This window comes from Morone saxatilis, unplaced genomic scaffold, assembly GCF_004916995.1.
Source record: "Morone saxatilis isolate NCDOM2014 unplaced genomic scaffold, NCSU_SB_2.0 Contig15, whole genome shotgun sequence".
In the NCBI taxonomy this organism is placed as follows: Eukaryota; Metazoa; Chordata; class Actinopteri; family Moronidae; genus Morone; species Morone saxatilis.
Genome location: NW_023339707.1, coordinates 11,296,666 through 11,312,008, shown reverse-complemented (window position 1 = coordinate 11,312,008; position 15,343 = coordinate 11,296,666). Strand labels below are relative to the sequence as shown.

At 42.7% G+C, this 15,343-nt stretch overlaps 1 protein-coding gene across 1 annotated transcript in view; it reads left to right on the top strand.

Moving 5' to 3' along the window:
* Positions 1 to 15,343, top strand: part of samd11 (sterile alpha motif domain containing 11) — a gene marked incomplete in the record, with an annotated part of 46,274 nt that overhangs the window by 12,860 nt on the left and 18,071 nt on the right. The window contains 2 exon segments of the mRNA XM_035656873.1: positions 3,725 to 3,900; positions 12,042 to 12,151. Of these exon segments, the coding sequence (XP_035512766.1) occupies positions 3,725 to 3,900; positions 12,042 to 12,151 (286 nt within the window).

The following is a 15,343-nucleotide window of genomic DNA, read 5'->3' as shown; positions in this document are numbered from 1 at the left end:
GTGCGTGTGCGTGTGTGTGTGGGTGTGTGCTTGCTAATGCTGGTTGGAGCCAGCGGCAGGGCACTGCACCTTTCAGGAAATAACGCAAGGAGAAAGAAAAAAAAAAAAACATACTTATTAGTCCTGTTTTCCACCAAGAGCTCATTTAAAAGTCTGAAATAAATTTAGAGAGAAAACATTAGATGGCCTTATAATTTCTGCTTGGATTTAAATGCCTTTGCTGGCCAACATGTAGCTGTGATATTAGCCTGCGTTGTTTTTCACTGTAAGAGCATTTTGTTGCTTTTTAACCAAACCCTTGATATAAATGTATGAATTCAGGGCGCGACCAAAATGAGTTACAGGAACGTATATGGCTGCTAATGTAAGCACATTACTCACCATATGCAATCAACACACTGTTTTTCTTTGAAATATTCAAGCTTTATAACACGTATATCTACCTATTAGATGAGAATATATGCAGATGATGTTTTTCAAAAGACCATATGGAAGTTTGATTTCCTGCGATTTCTCAAGAGGGTCAGTAAATTTAGTGTGAGCCAAGATTACAGTATATCCAGTAGTTCACTAAATTTCAGCCATGCTAAATGACATTGACTGCCACTCAAGTCTCTACTTGAAATTTGGTAGCCAGTGAAAATTATGTGAATATTCACTAAAGCTAACATCTTGATATTTATCGACTTAAAAACACTTTAATATTGCCCATTATATCAAATTTCCGTCAAATTCAACTTCATTGTATTTAAAAAAAGGACACAGTAACAGAAAGGTTATAATGTCAGTTGTTTAACTGTACATTGTAAACATTTAAACATAATGTGTCTGCCCATTGGCCTGAACAGTGGAGCATGAAGAGAAACCTTGCTGTTACTATACCTGTATTATGGAACTTTCCACACATTTTCAACATTAAGTGAAGTGAATGGTGCTAAAGACACTCTTGGGTACTGGCAAGAAGTCAGTATGGCTGTTTTATAATATGTTATGTAACTATAGTGATCACCTGCACTACTGTTTGCCCTTTGTGTTTCAGTCGCTGTATCAAACTTGAAGTAATTAATTACAGAAATAATTCACCATTATCAGTTCAAGTTCAACTTCTAGTGTTATTCTCACTATTTATTGTAGAGTCCATGTATTATATGAATGTGAATGAATGAGGGTATTTATGTGTTTATGAGGAGTGTTTCTGACCATTTTAATTGTCTGTCTAGATTGTGTAAGAAGTTGGTCAGTGTGTATCTGTATGTATTTGTGTCTTTTTTTGCGTGTAAATGTGAAGCCCAGATATATTTCTTGGCTGCCTGACTGTCAGACAGAAAGCGTGGGAGGTGATATTCATAGAGGTGCTTTTAGTGGGACTTTTTTTTATGAGAGACTTTTTTCCATGGCTGAAAAGGAGGTTGACCACACACAGTAAGGTTGCCTCAGCTCTGTGCACATGCGTGTGTGTTTGTGCGTGCACATTCGAGCCTGAGTGCTCAGGCGCCCTTCCTTTGAGCGCTCCTACGTGGGCTGCCAGGGGTGTGTTTTGCTCCGTGTTTTGTTTCGGAGAGCCCTCCCCCGTGCTGCGGAAGTGTTGCCGGAAGCAGTGGGAGCTCACCCCCAGTTCTGCGTCAGTGCCACTAAAGAAAGGATCGGGGCTTTCCGGGAGGAGAGAAGAGGCTGGAGGGGGGTGGGGGGAGTGACGGGGGCTGTCAGCCTGGGTATGTCACGGCCATGTGGGTGGTTGTCTACACGCTCATACACACACACACTCATACACAGCCTCAGTCACGACTGGTCTTAGACAAACTATTCCTGTATACGCTATATTGCTGGCATGCTCCAAGTAAAATCCCCTGCTTTGGAGGGGAATTCTAAGGAACAGGAACAGGTGTGTGTGTGTGTGTGCGCTTTCGTGTGTGTAGGTGGTGAAGTGAAGTGCGCATGTGCAGTTGTGTGTTTTCCTGGATGATGTGAAGACGGCAGTAAAGAGAGTTGGAGGTTGAGAATTTGTATTTAGCAGATGTGTGTGTCTGACAGATGTAACTGGTTGCATCCATGGAAAACTGTTGTTTTGACGTGATGTTTAGCTCTCATTTCTGCCCCTTTGGAGCTCCAGCACTAACTTCCTACAGCCTAGACCTTGTGTGGAAGTAGCAGAAGTATCAGAAAGTGATCCACTGTCCTCAAACGCTGGTGCAGAACTTGTAGAAAGCTCCGACAGGAAAGAAGAAAGGAAGAAAAAACCTCTTTTCTGGCAAGGCATGATAAAAAAAAAAAAGAGAAAGGAGAGAAATGTGCAGAACTCTGTGGCCTGCTCATCCTGGGGGATGTTTTCATCTTTCTCTGTCTCCCTCCCCCCCCAACTCTTTTTAATGTCTGCCATTTGAGAGACTCCAGAGGGGCTGCACCTGTTTGCCTCTTGGCTAGGAGCCCCCAAATCCCTCCTCCTGCCCCCGCCTGCCACTCATGCTGCCGCACCTCCTGGGATGGAAGGAGCGAGGGAAGGAGGGAGCGGGGAGGAGTGGTGGAGAGCGGGGTTGCATGTGGTGGAAGGGATAGCTGGAGGGCTTGAAGGCGTCCGGGAGTAAGAGCAGAGATGTAGGCACAGAGAGAGAGAGGGGGGAATATAGTTTCAAATCCAAGTCCACTCCACACCGGACAGACCTTACTTCTGTGGAGCTTTCTCTCTCTCATGTTTTGACTCCCCACATTCTCTTTCATTTCTGTATTTTCTCTCACCTTTTCTCTCTCCTGTACAAACCCACATCCGCTCTCCCTCTCTCCCCTGTTAACTTTTCTCCTCAGCCTACCCTTCCCTTGCTCTTCTCCAATTACCTCCCCCGGCTCAGTCTTTTCTACTCTCTCCATCTCTCTCTCTCTCCCCTCCCATCTCTACACCTCCTTTCTCTCCCCTATCCACCCCCTCCTTCCTTCTCTATGTGATAGGACCATGTTAATCTGCAGTGACCTCTTCAGGTCACATTAAAGGTCGCCCAGCTTTACTTCCTAATGCCCCTAGGGCCACAATCTCCTTTTTATCCCTTCTTTTCTCCGCTTACTCCTGGCAGCTTTTGGGCAAAATAAACAATTCAATTAACCCGCCAACTTTTCTCCCCATCAGTTTGGTTTAGGAGTAGAAAAGTATAGTAAACGTGACTTCTGTGTTTGGTACTAGGAAAGAAAACCCCCTTATTTCAAAAGGATGTTACTCCAATACTGCAGACGTACCCAGTTGACTGAACAGAGTACTTGAGGATTTGTTCATTATTCCTTTATAATTTATTCACAAAGAGTGCACGACTTTATGATATCTGGCTGTCAGTCTTACAGATTATATTCAGTGGTTTCAATGTAGCTCATGGGTTTCTTTCGTTGCAGTTGAACTGTTTTTTACTCTGGAAGCATGATTGTATGTTCTGATGTCTAAAACAATATTTTGTGTTCAATGATTTAATGCAGTGGGTTCAAACTGTTTTTCTGTCTCATATACACAGCCTGTCAGATCTTTTACGTTTTATCAAATTGCAATCTCAATGCTACTCAATACTGCAAAATAAAGCTAGGATACCTTTGCATTGGAGTCTTAATTCACCATATATGTGCATTTGCAGAGAGAATGCAGTGTATTAAAACAATGATGCAGATTGAGACACACATTCAACAATTTCACAACTTACTATGAATTCTGTTGCTAAAGTGTCTCCTTTTTACTTTGTGCCTTGTTGTGCAGAACCGTGGGCGCTTGGCTGAGAAACGTACCATCCCCCTGCCTCCTAACCGGGTGCCCAAGAAGGAGCTGGCCTCCATCTTCAGCAGTGACGACAGTGAAGGCAGTGAGCGGGCCAGTGGGGATCATGCCCACATCAAGCAGGAGGACGAGTTGCATTACAGTATCATGAGAAAGAGGTGAGACACCTATGACTTCTATAGCCACGGCTTAAATCTAGTTCAAGCATGTTAGATACCAGTTAATATCCCAGACTTTTTAGCTCTTTCTTTACTTCTTTGTGCGTGTAATTGCTTTTATTGCACCTAAAAATGCATAGGATGTGTAGTGAAGTCACTGCAGGAAGAAAATGTCATGCTAGCCTCTGAGGTGTTTCTTTTGTTAAAAATAATTAACAGTAATAAGTCCTCTGTTTTGTTTGCTTCTCTTCAGGAGAACTTTATTTTTAAAAAAGTGGCACCTTAGACGTGTGTGTAGTATTTCCATCAAAAGTGATTTCAGGATAATTTTGAGGTGTTAAAGGCACATTTTGTGACGAACAGACAAAAGAACCGTGTTTCAAAAATATACTCATGGCTTTTGCTTACGGAAGTCTAATGGATGGATGTGCTTTGAAAGTGTTAATTGGTTTGTTGATTTGCATTTTGTTGCTCCTGCCAAGTCTCAGTGTATCTGTCTTGACTTGATATTGAAAGACTGAATCACCTGAGTCACCGCACTGCTTCATCCCGTCCTGTGCTGTGCTTGGGAGCTTGATCGTAGAGCGTTTCATACAAAACATTCACATTCATCTTAAGTGTGAAGAACGTTTTGACATAGTTATGAAATACAGAGCCTCAGTATCTGCAATCATATTGAATGCGGAGTCCAGCATGTATCTATACACAGTCAGTATCTGGATCCTCTTCCTTCACACTGTAGTCACACTATAGTTGTTATTTTAATTAAACCAAGAGGAAAGCAAACTACTTAACAGGAATATTTTTAGTATTTTCAGTATATTTTCAGTATGTTATTTCTGAGGGTTGGCATCAAACCATGATAATAATAATAATAATACCACAAGTGGTATGTATTAGGAATACAGCTTAAATGTTTTCAGAAATGTCTGTGGTTTATTAGTGAAATCAAACATGTCGTATTTTAGTGTGAATCAGTTAATGGCTGTTTGACTAATTGTCAAAACTAAAAATTTCCACAATAATGGATGGAGAAGAGTGCTCAGTGTGTTGTATACACATTAGACTGGGTTTGTCATAAAAATGTGGACTACATTTACTAAAAGCCTGTTTGGATTCAAGTGATTAATCATGTTCACATCTTCAAACATGCAAACACACATGTGGGGTTATGGTCACCACAGCAACATAAACTAAAAAAAATAGGATTATAATTTAAAACATATACTTTCACAATAGGTACTTTGATGCATGTAATATGACAGAAATCAATACATTTGGAATCTGAAATAAACGTTACATGGATTTGCGATTACGTGATATGAACATGTACAGATTTGTATGATTCAGAAATCAGACAGACTGGACAGATATAATGCAGAAGCCGTTCATTGATTAACCTCTGAAAGTCCCCAGCTGCATTATAAGCAGCTTGTGCAACCTCATTACAGGAGGGGATGTTTTTCATGTCTTGAGACTTGCGTGTGACACGGCGGACAGCACAGCAACTGTGAAGCTTTAAATGGATCCACTAACCTCATTTAAGAGGGCTTCCCCTCCCCCGACACTTGTGCCGCTGGCGTGTTAAGATGATAATGAATTTAAAGAACACTTATGACTAATATGTCAGGCTTTTACCCTTTGAAAGGCGACGGACTCGCTGGAGCCGCAGCTCCGGTCTGTCCTGGGCATCCGTCTCAGCCCTGCTTTATCCCCCCAGTGTGGGTCTGGACGAACGGGATAATGGGATGTCCAATCACGGAAATGTGATTTCCATTGACCGCAGCTTCGTAAGTGAGTCGTAGAAGGGTCTTAACAAATTGGATTTGGCCAATGGATGTGAAAAATACAGGGCCTCTGTATACATGTGTGATGTATCTGTGCTGTCTCATCCACACATCATCAAGGCTGGCGGCAGCACTGTGTCACACCCACTTGGTTGCTGCAACCTGCCTACTGTAACTTGAATCTACATGGACACATCCAAGCAGCATGTGTCAATTATCCATTTTTTTTTATCCTAACATAATGTCTCATGCAGCAAATTAACTAAAGGGAGCATTGCATTAGGATATACTTTAGACTGATTTTTCCACTCCATTCTTGTTTTTCAGTGTATAGTTAATTATATATTATTAAAATTTCTGTAAAATTGAAGAGTAGATTGTTTGGTAAGTTAAAGTGGCTGTCTTCTGTGCAATAAGAGGATTTGTTTATCAGTGTCAACAAGTGTTGCCTTTATTCTCATCCGGACGGCTTCTCAGGTTCATTATAAACAGGTCAACCTTCTTTTAACCAGATTAATAGTTCCCTGCTTTACAGACAATTAGCTTACTTGGTGCTCCATAGATCTGAGCTCGTCCTGCTGAATAAGCACAGAGCATCTAGAGACTGAAGTGCAGCCAAGCCACGGAGCCGGCCAAATAATCATTATCACAATAAGGTGTGTACGGAAGCTCCTTGGGGTATAACAACTAAAGTTTCATGTGGCTCCTGTGAACCACTCAGGAAGTGAAATGTGGAAACAAAACCTAGTTTTGTTATCACCTCGGTATCAGTGCTGCAGATTGTTTGTATCTGACTTTGATTCGTTAACACTGATTTATGGATTTCATCTCAGGGACTAAATATTTGATGGCGGTAACTTATTTTAGTGTCTTACTCAAGGGCAAAACAAAGCCTACTGTAGCGTTTGTTTCAGTTGGCCGTAGATAACAAGGCTTTGATTGAAAAGTGCTGACTGAGAGTCTGGGTAATTACCCGGCAACCACCGTGGATTTTATAAGTTACACCCGCTGACGTCTGCCTTTCAGCCTGTGCCCTGTAGAAGAAGAAAAAAATCCACCATACCCATTATTAATGTTCACCAAAACAAACAAAAGCAGGTTCTCAGTTTTTCAATCAGACATGAGGCTATTTGCTACTCGATCACTTACATATGTAAATGCTTCCATCTACAAAAAATATATATTTGATATATGTATCAGTGCAGACTAGATTAAGAAGTAAGAGGGAGGTTTTCTTTCAACATAGTCGGACTGTCCGGGGGGCGAACACTGGGTCTCCTCATACAAGAGCCAGCCAGTCCTGTGCTCAACCAATCAGCAGGGAGTAAAGCTGATTGAGACGAGCAACATACTGAATTAAACATAACCCACTAACATCATCAGCATCTAATTGGTTTTGTACCAGTATTTCTGTCTTCAGCTGCAAGGTTCTAGCATAAGTCATTGTGGGCGTGATTTCGATAGACCTGATTACAGCCTTGAACTGTTGCCGTCTGCTTGACACGTTGTTTTTACCCCAGTGAAATCTTGAGGCAGTATGCGCTTTAGTGCTCATTGAGAGAAAACAGCAGAGCTGTTGTAGTGTTTGCTGCAGGTTCTAGTTGATAAGAGGCTGATAAGTGAAATTAGAAGCAAACAGAGGATCCTCAAGTACATAAACATTCAAACAAATTTCACATTACTACTTACTATCTCAGTGTTTTCTCAGTTTCCCTTTACAGCCCACATCTTTGTATGAGAATGGAACTTTTCATGGAGCAGCATGGCTCATATTTGTTAATGGAGATGCTGTATTCAATCTGTATCATAACCACAGAGAGTGAAAGACACTGATGCTGAGTTAGCTACTGTATGTCTATTGCATTTGACATTTTGTCCTCTGGCTTTATTGAACAACTGTGTCATTGCCTTATGCCAGTAAGAGGTCACGGACAGTGTGAAATTACTGGAAATGGCTCTCCCCTAAAGCACTAATTAGTGAGCTTGGAGGTTTTATAGCTTTCTAGAGGAGCTTTCCGCTTCAAGAATTTTTGGCCTTGTTTACAACGCGTTTACCATGGCGACAGAGTCACAGCAATTTAGTAGTTGATTGGGCGTTGGCTAGCAGCAAGACACTCATTGTTTTCACATGGAGCAGTATTTTGTCTATCAACTCCCTGTCAAAACACAGGATCAACAAAAAGATGGTCAACAGTGTTCCAGCAATTTAGTCTCAGATTTGGCATTGGCTTGAAGCGTGAGGTTCATCATTTCCACATGTAAAGAACACAGTGTTTACTATTCATGTGCTGTCATACAGTATGTTGACATCAGCTGAAGATAATAAGAGCTTTGGCCTCTCGTGCAGTACAACAGTGTGCTCTTTGAAATTTCTGCCCCCTGTAAATATAACGGATAATTGGCTTTTTCAATCAAAATGTTCCTTAAAACTAGAATTAGAAAAATAATTACAAGAAAAAGGATACAATTTAAAAAGGAGAAAGCTCCTAAAGTGTGAGCCAGAGGTGAAATTAACGGTGAAAACAGCACCATGTCCATGGCTCAGTGCAGGAGACCTTAAATGCAACATGGCGGACTTATCGTATATTCTATTTCCCCCTTACTTTTCTTTCCTCCCTTGGCTGCCTTATCGACCTCATGTCAGCTTGTACAGCAGAAGAACAACAAGGAGAAGTGAAGCCGGGCTACTCTTACTTATTTATGTATCTATTTCTGTATTTATTCATTACCCCCTCTGCTTGCAGGGTTCCCAGTTGCGGGTTGCCTTTCGAGCCAACTGTGAGCAGCATGACAATTGGGTTTCCGTTGCTCAAAGGATTCAGACATAATATAAAATGTATACGGAACCGATCCACATTTCTGCTTTAAAGCTTTATGTGTCCTAAAGTATAGGTAATTCCTAAATGAAAGACTTTTCCCTGTGGAACATCTGATAAAACTTAACTCATTCCCGCTTTTTCTCTGCATTTTGCCCAAGTCCATGCTATGCAGTGGTTGTTGAATATTACATATTGCCTGGTAGTATTTGAATGTTGCTGTGGGCCACCCGTGCAGGTTGGAGTAGGCTGTGTGTTGCCTTGAGAGCAGAGGAGAGCACACAATAAACCTGTGAGCACCAGATGTTACACAGCGCTTGCGACCTGTCTCTCTCGCTCTCTCTCTCTTTCTCCTCCTCCACTCCTCCACCTTCACATCCCTGCTGTCTGTCTGTCAGCACTTTCCCAGTGGTGGTGTGAGACATGGCGTCAGGGTGCCTGGGCCGCCAGCTTCTGCCAGCTCACACTGTGACCTCCAGCCCCGCCACCTCAGCTCCGCGTGCCAATGCCACAGCAGGCCACGACTGGGCATTTATACTGAGGTGACTCCCTGTGCCAGGAGAAGAGTCTCTTGATGTTGTTGAACATTTTGAATAGTAAGGTTTATTGTAATGGTAGAAGGGAACACAACCTTTTCTTAACAAAAGAAAGAGCCCCAACAACTGATCTGGCAGACATCAATTTTTGCTGGAACCCTGGACATTTTGTATGACATTTTTATTTCTTTTTTATGGAGACGCTTGATTCAGATATGCATAAAAATTTAAATTACTATGAGAATGTAGTAATTCTCCACATATTGTCATTTGGAGTAGTAGGGACTATGATAAGTGATCTGCTAAGTGATTAGTATATTTAAAATGCATAGACTAGAAGCATTGAAAGAAAACCGCAGTAGAAATTCTGCCTGGGCATTGCCAGAAATATGTCTGGAACATCAGGTATCCAAAAGTATAGTATAGAAAATAATTTGATCAGATATTTCCTGACCTAAATAAGGAACACTTAATAACTTTTCACAATATATTTGCTTGATTACTTATACACAATTTGCGGTATCATCTCAGTAATGTTGGATATCAGTAGTAAACTTAACAGGCTTTGAGTATTAACTCATATTAGTTATCCCAGTGTCTGGGTCAGTCTGTCTGTCCTGTTGCCAGGGATGACTATTGACCAGTTTGGGGATGAGCTGAGGATGAGATGATTGTCTCCGGCATGCACCTGGGTGATAAGAAGGCAGCTCATGTCCTTCTTAGCTATCAGACCCTCCACCCCGCACCCCCATCCCCCTCCCAATCGTCTCTGAGGCCCCCGTCCTTCCCAGCTAACCCCAGCCTTAGGAGCTCCTTAGGGAGCGCTGACTCAGGTGACTGGGTTTTAAACACCATCTCCACCCCCCTCTTCATTGTCCAGGGCTTGAGTATGACCTTGCCTCCACCCAGAGAAAGAGAGGGGGGGGGATGGAGGGGAGGACAGAGGTGGGTGGGGATAGGGCTAGGCCCTCATTAGACCAAGCCGAGGCGGGACAGCTCAGGAAAAGTGCGCTAATTACGCCACTAACAATGTCCTTGCCGTTCATGGCTTAGAGCGGCCACTTCGCCACAGGATAATAACCCCATCACCTCTCTGAGAAGTTCAGGATGGCATTATCATGATCACTTTAAATGATGGACAGAGGGTGGTGTTATAACGCAGCCAGTTGATTGATGGATTTGGCTGCAGTTTCTCATAGTGGAGTGTGTAACTGCAGTATGTGTAATGTGTGTTTTGTTGGAGTCACTGGGTGACGCAGATACATTATTATATGACTTTAAGCACAATTAAAAAAACCTTCCCTGCATCTAATTTACTTTTTGAAGGAAACCATTGAGCTCTCAGACACAGATAGCTACTAATTTTAGCAAGTTACACTCTGAAAAAGAAGTCTATCATTAGTCTAAAAAGTTTGCAGTCACAGTCCAATCAAGCGTCTCCTTGCTTAGCAACCAGTTGTAACTGTTTTGTCTGAGACTGTTTTCTGACTCATTGGTTCTCTGTGACTGAAAGGTGACTGGTGAAGCCAGCGATGGCCAGCATTAGGCCTATACGCTTTCCTTCATCTTTTCTGTTAGCGTGTGGAAAACAGCTTGGCGACCGACAGCCTGACATTACAGCAGGAGCCTGTAATCATGGGACTGTAAAAACCCAAATCCAGCAGCCACAAACAGTGTGGCCTCGTCATAGTGGTGGCAGCTAAGAACCATTCACCGCTTCTGTCCCATAAACTGTGCTTGCTGTGTCATACCAGACCCCCTTCATAGATGATTCTGCTTTCAATAAAGTTACCAGTTAAGCCTATAAACGAGATTCCTGCTGACACGAGAGGATGCCGATACCATCAAACTGACATGTCTAAATACTGCATGTTTTCAGGCTTATTTTGTGGATAAAATGACAGTGTGCATAAATGCTCCTCTTCTTTTGGGCTTTGGAACCTTCCTTGTAGCATATATGTCACAGTCCTTTAATGGTAAATGATATTTAGGCTGTAAGCTAAAAGATGTATACTATGCAACCCTGCACCTCTCCCACCACACAAGCTGTTTACCATTACTCTGTGACTACTCTCGTACTGCACGGCTGCTACACTCCCCTCAAACTCGAAGTGCCTATTTCCCATCATTATGCCATTTAATGCGATCAGGATGGTAATCAGATTGCAAATGAAATACCTCCATGACACAGTTGTGTGGGTCCATTGGTGTGGGGAGGTTAGAGAGGCGGCTGGTGGAGCATTTGGAAGGGCAGAGTGGCTCCAACCAGATCTGGGCCTAATCTGTAAACCCTCCTCCTGCTCTTCCATTGGCTGCTGAAGGGCAGGACAGGGTGTTTGAGGAGACTCTTGTGGACAGTTTAGTTGTGAAGGACCTCCTGTTGAAGTGTAGGCATGACAAGAGAAAAGAAGACCTTTTCTTTTAATAGCCAGTGTCATATACCACAGATCTATTGTGTTGTCTTTTAAATATTACATACCTAATAAGTAAGTAATTAGTTAAAACGTTTTTTTCAATCTTAAATATTCGTCATCTGTCTTCGCTCATTTTTCAATCGCCATATTTGTGTAAAACAGCTGGTGGCGGCCTGAATTTAAAAAGAGCCATAATCAGGTTTTAAGCTGCTAAACTACTTATGAGTTGTGAATATGTTCGTTAATGCATCTTAGTGTGGAAGATGAGTAGGGATGAGACCCAAAAGTGCTGGATGCGGTAGTCTGTCAGAGGTTATTACACACCTCAGAGCTAAGAGCCAGTTGACAGGACAGCCACTTGTAGCTGCTGAGTCTGTGTGGAGGTATGCATTTTAGAGGGGATAGTGCTGTCTGGATGGAGGATTTCTGTGGTAAGCAGTGTGTGAAATAGTATGAATTTATGCGCTGCCGCTTTATCCCATACAGTACTGGTTTGGATTGTGTTGTGGAGTTAAGTTTGTTCGGGGCTTCTTTTAAATGTGTTTATCCTCTCTTTCCTGTGTGTGTGTGTGTGTGTGTGTATTACAGTCGTGACAGTGACCTCTCTACAATCATCTCCAACCTGCACCACACCAGACAGCACGGCATGCCCGAGGGCCAGTCAGCCTCTGACCACAACTCCAGCACTGGACACACAGGTAGGACCCCCAGTGATACTCTCTGTGTGTGTATGTGTGTGTATGTGTGTTTAAAGTTTTGTCAGGATGTATTCCCTTTTTCTCTGTCCTTTTTCATCTCTTTGTCTCTTTCTTCCTTTGCATCCAGGCTGATGATATATGCCCTGATATATCTCCTGTAACATATGTAAACCCATTTAATTTACCCTAATTTGTGTGATTGGGGGAATTTAACGTAAGCTTATTACTCATTCCTGAAGGTCGCTCTCAAGTTGATTACTTAATGTTCTTCCCACATTCTCTGCCGCACTCCAGGATTTTTGTTAAACCCCCTGTTTTAAATTACCTCTGAATAAATAGCTTTGTTTGCCATTAATCCAGTTTCATGTGAGCAAAGGAACCATGGTGTGCGTATGCTAAGAGCTTTTTCTTACAGCTTACAGACAGAACACAGACAACATTTAATCACAGCTATTTGTCAAGTAGCTTGTATGGGGATAATGTGCAGCCATCAAAGACATATGTTTGTAAAACAGCCTCTGTAGATATCAGTATTCAGCGATCAACCTACTATACTGGATGTTTGATGGTTAGTCGTACTCATTTTCGTGACACATGATTGTATAGTGTTCTGTATCTCAACAAGTTATGATTAAAGACAACAATGCAACACCAGAAACCCAAACTTTGCATTGTCAACACATTATTATATTTTTGCATATTAAAAATGTAAAATCTTTAACCGTTTTAACACTCAGGTCCTGAGTTTTGTTGACGACTCTGAACTCTGTCTCAACTTTGACTGTGGGAGTGATTTTACAATATGTTTCACTGTTGTAGCAGGCTCTTATATTATTTATTCCAATGTTTGTGAGGTTGTGTTTTCTCAGTGCTCTCAGTTTACTATGAATTATAGTAAATACAATGTATCAATATCAATGTAAAGTATTATAATAATAGTTATAAATGTTCTATGCTGACCTGTGCCTTCAGGAAAAACATTTATCTAAAATTTTGATAATGACAAGAGAATTAGCTGAATTTAATACATTCCATCAGCAAATCCAAACAAATACATTTACCCATAATTAACGAATGAGTTGTCTTTTTAACAGTAAAGATCATACCTTTGCTCCACGGTTTGACCCTGTCCCTTCTTATACCATTAGCCAGAGGCACAGCGAGTGCCATAATCAACCCACACTCAACACCTCCATACCCTCTCTCTCTGTGTGCTCATCTCCTCTGTCTGCCAGATTAATTGTCCATACGGTGCCCGTGATATCAGCCAGGGTGGGTGGAAGGTGGGGGGTATTAGACTGCTCAACAGCCAGCCCGGCCAGTGTCTTAAACCCCGGTTTGGCACGGATTTCCGCCCAAATACCGGCCTAATCAGCCGCTAAACTTAATGGAGAAATCAGAGCCCTGAGTAGTTATCTTAATGGAGGACGACACAAGGGGATAAAGGTGGGTGGGTGTTGGTTGATGGAGGAAGGGGTGAGCACAGTGTGGCCAAAGCCAGAGGGGGGTCCAAGGTCCTAAAATCTGTACGTTTGACCATTAAAGGGAGATTTAACAGGCTGCCTAAGCGGCTCGCTCCGTGTCTGTAAACAAGTCCAATCCGATCAGCCACCGGCTCTAATTCTGTCTGCCAGTGAAATTAGACGCATACACGTTCACAAACACACAATTACACACAAATGACACATAGTTATACAGATGCATGCCCACGCAAAATCAACACAGGTTCAAATTTGTGTCCAAATACATAGGTGGGTGTACGAAGGTTCAGAGCGGTGGATTACTTGAGTTATGAAACGGATGAGACGGTTAACACAGCTCTCTGTCTATGATATTGCATTCACTCCGTCAGTCAGCTCTGCTTATTTGACTTATCCTCCAAAAGAGAGGGAGAGACAGGGAGTTAGACATGAGAGAAATTAAGGAAAGGCTGCAACAGAGAGGCGGAGATGCAGTGATGGAAGAAACATTTGGAAATACAGAGACAGAGGAAAGAGAGATGAATGAGTGCGGTGGTGGTATCAGGGGAGGGCAGGCGGCAGCTATGGCGGCGGACGGCTGTGTGTGTTTGTGTGTGTGTGTGGGTCAGGAGGAAAGGGAAGCAGGCTTGCCGGGTCGTCTATGCGCCGGAGTGGGCCGTTAATTAAATCTGAGGGACAGACAGGAGGGCTGCCTCCCTCCTTCTCTTCTCCACTCCCTCCCTCAGTCGCTCGCTTGCTCCCCAGCCGCTGGCTATTCGGAGGCTCTGTGAGAGGTGGAGGGGAAGGAGGAGGGAGGGGGAGAGCAGGGGCGCCGACGCTGAGAGTCTGGCTGCCTGTGGAGACTGTAAACCGTGGCTCTGCGGTCAGACCGGAGACTCAAACAGGCAGATAAGGTGTTTTTGGACCGCCACTCTCTCTCTCCTTTGCTCCCTGCACTCAGTCTCCCAGAGGCAGTTACAGCCTGTCGGTGTGTGTGTGGTTGGGGGTTGTAGCAGTGGTTTGGGGCTTCAGCACATTTTTGTGTGTGTGTGTGTGTGTGTGTGTGTGTTTGAGTGTGTGCACCTTTTTGTGTGTGGTTTTAAATGCCTGGTTTTAGATGTTTGCTTGCGTGTGAATCTACAGCCAAGCGTGTTTGTGCAAGACCTTTTTTTCAAACTGATGTGGTGAGAATTGCTTTTAAAGTATTACCAGCTAGTTATTACATGATTAGCACAGAAAGGCACTTCTAAACAAAAGTAAACACTCAAGGATTTCTGATGATATTAGCTCTGTCATACAGAAGCAAAAAGGGAAATGGGGGTTGTTTTTTAAACCCATTGCTTAATAGGTATGTAATTGTGTGGCCATAACAAAATGGCTTCTCTGTCTTATTATTCATAAAAAAAAAACATGCTAATGCATTTGTCAAGAGATGAAATTCACTGGTGACTGATAATGATAAAATAAACAGTGAAAATAAGCCCTTAAAGGTCCAGAGTGGACAGTTGCAGATTGCATCTTCCTTGCTTTACCCTCCCCTTCCAAGCAAGAAGGAGAAACTACAGTGGCCACGAAATGTATGAATGGTTCTATCTACAGCCAGTGTTTGGTTTGTCCGTTCTGGGCTACTGTAGAAACATGGTGGTTCAACATGGCAGCCTCTATGGAGAGGGACCCATGGCGTCTGTAGATGTAAAAGGCTAATTTAAAAGGCTTATTTTCAGGTGATTAT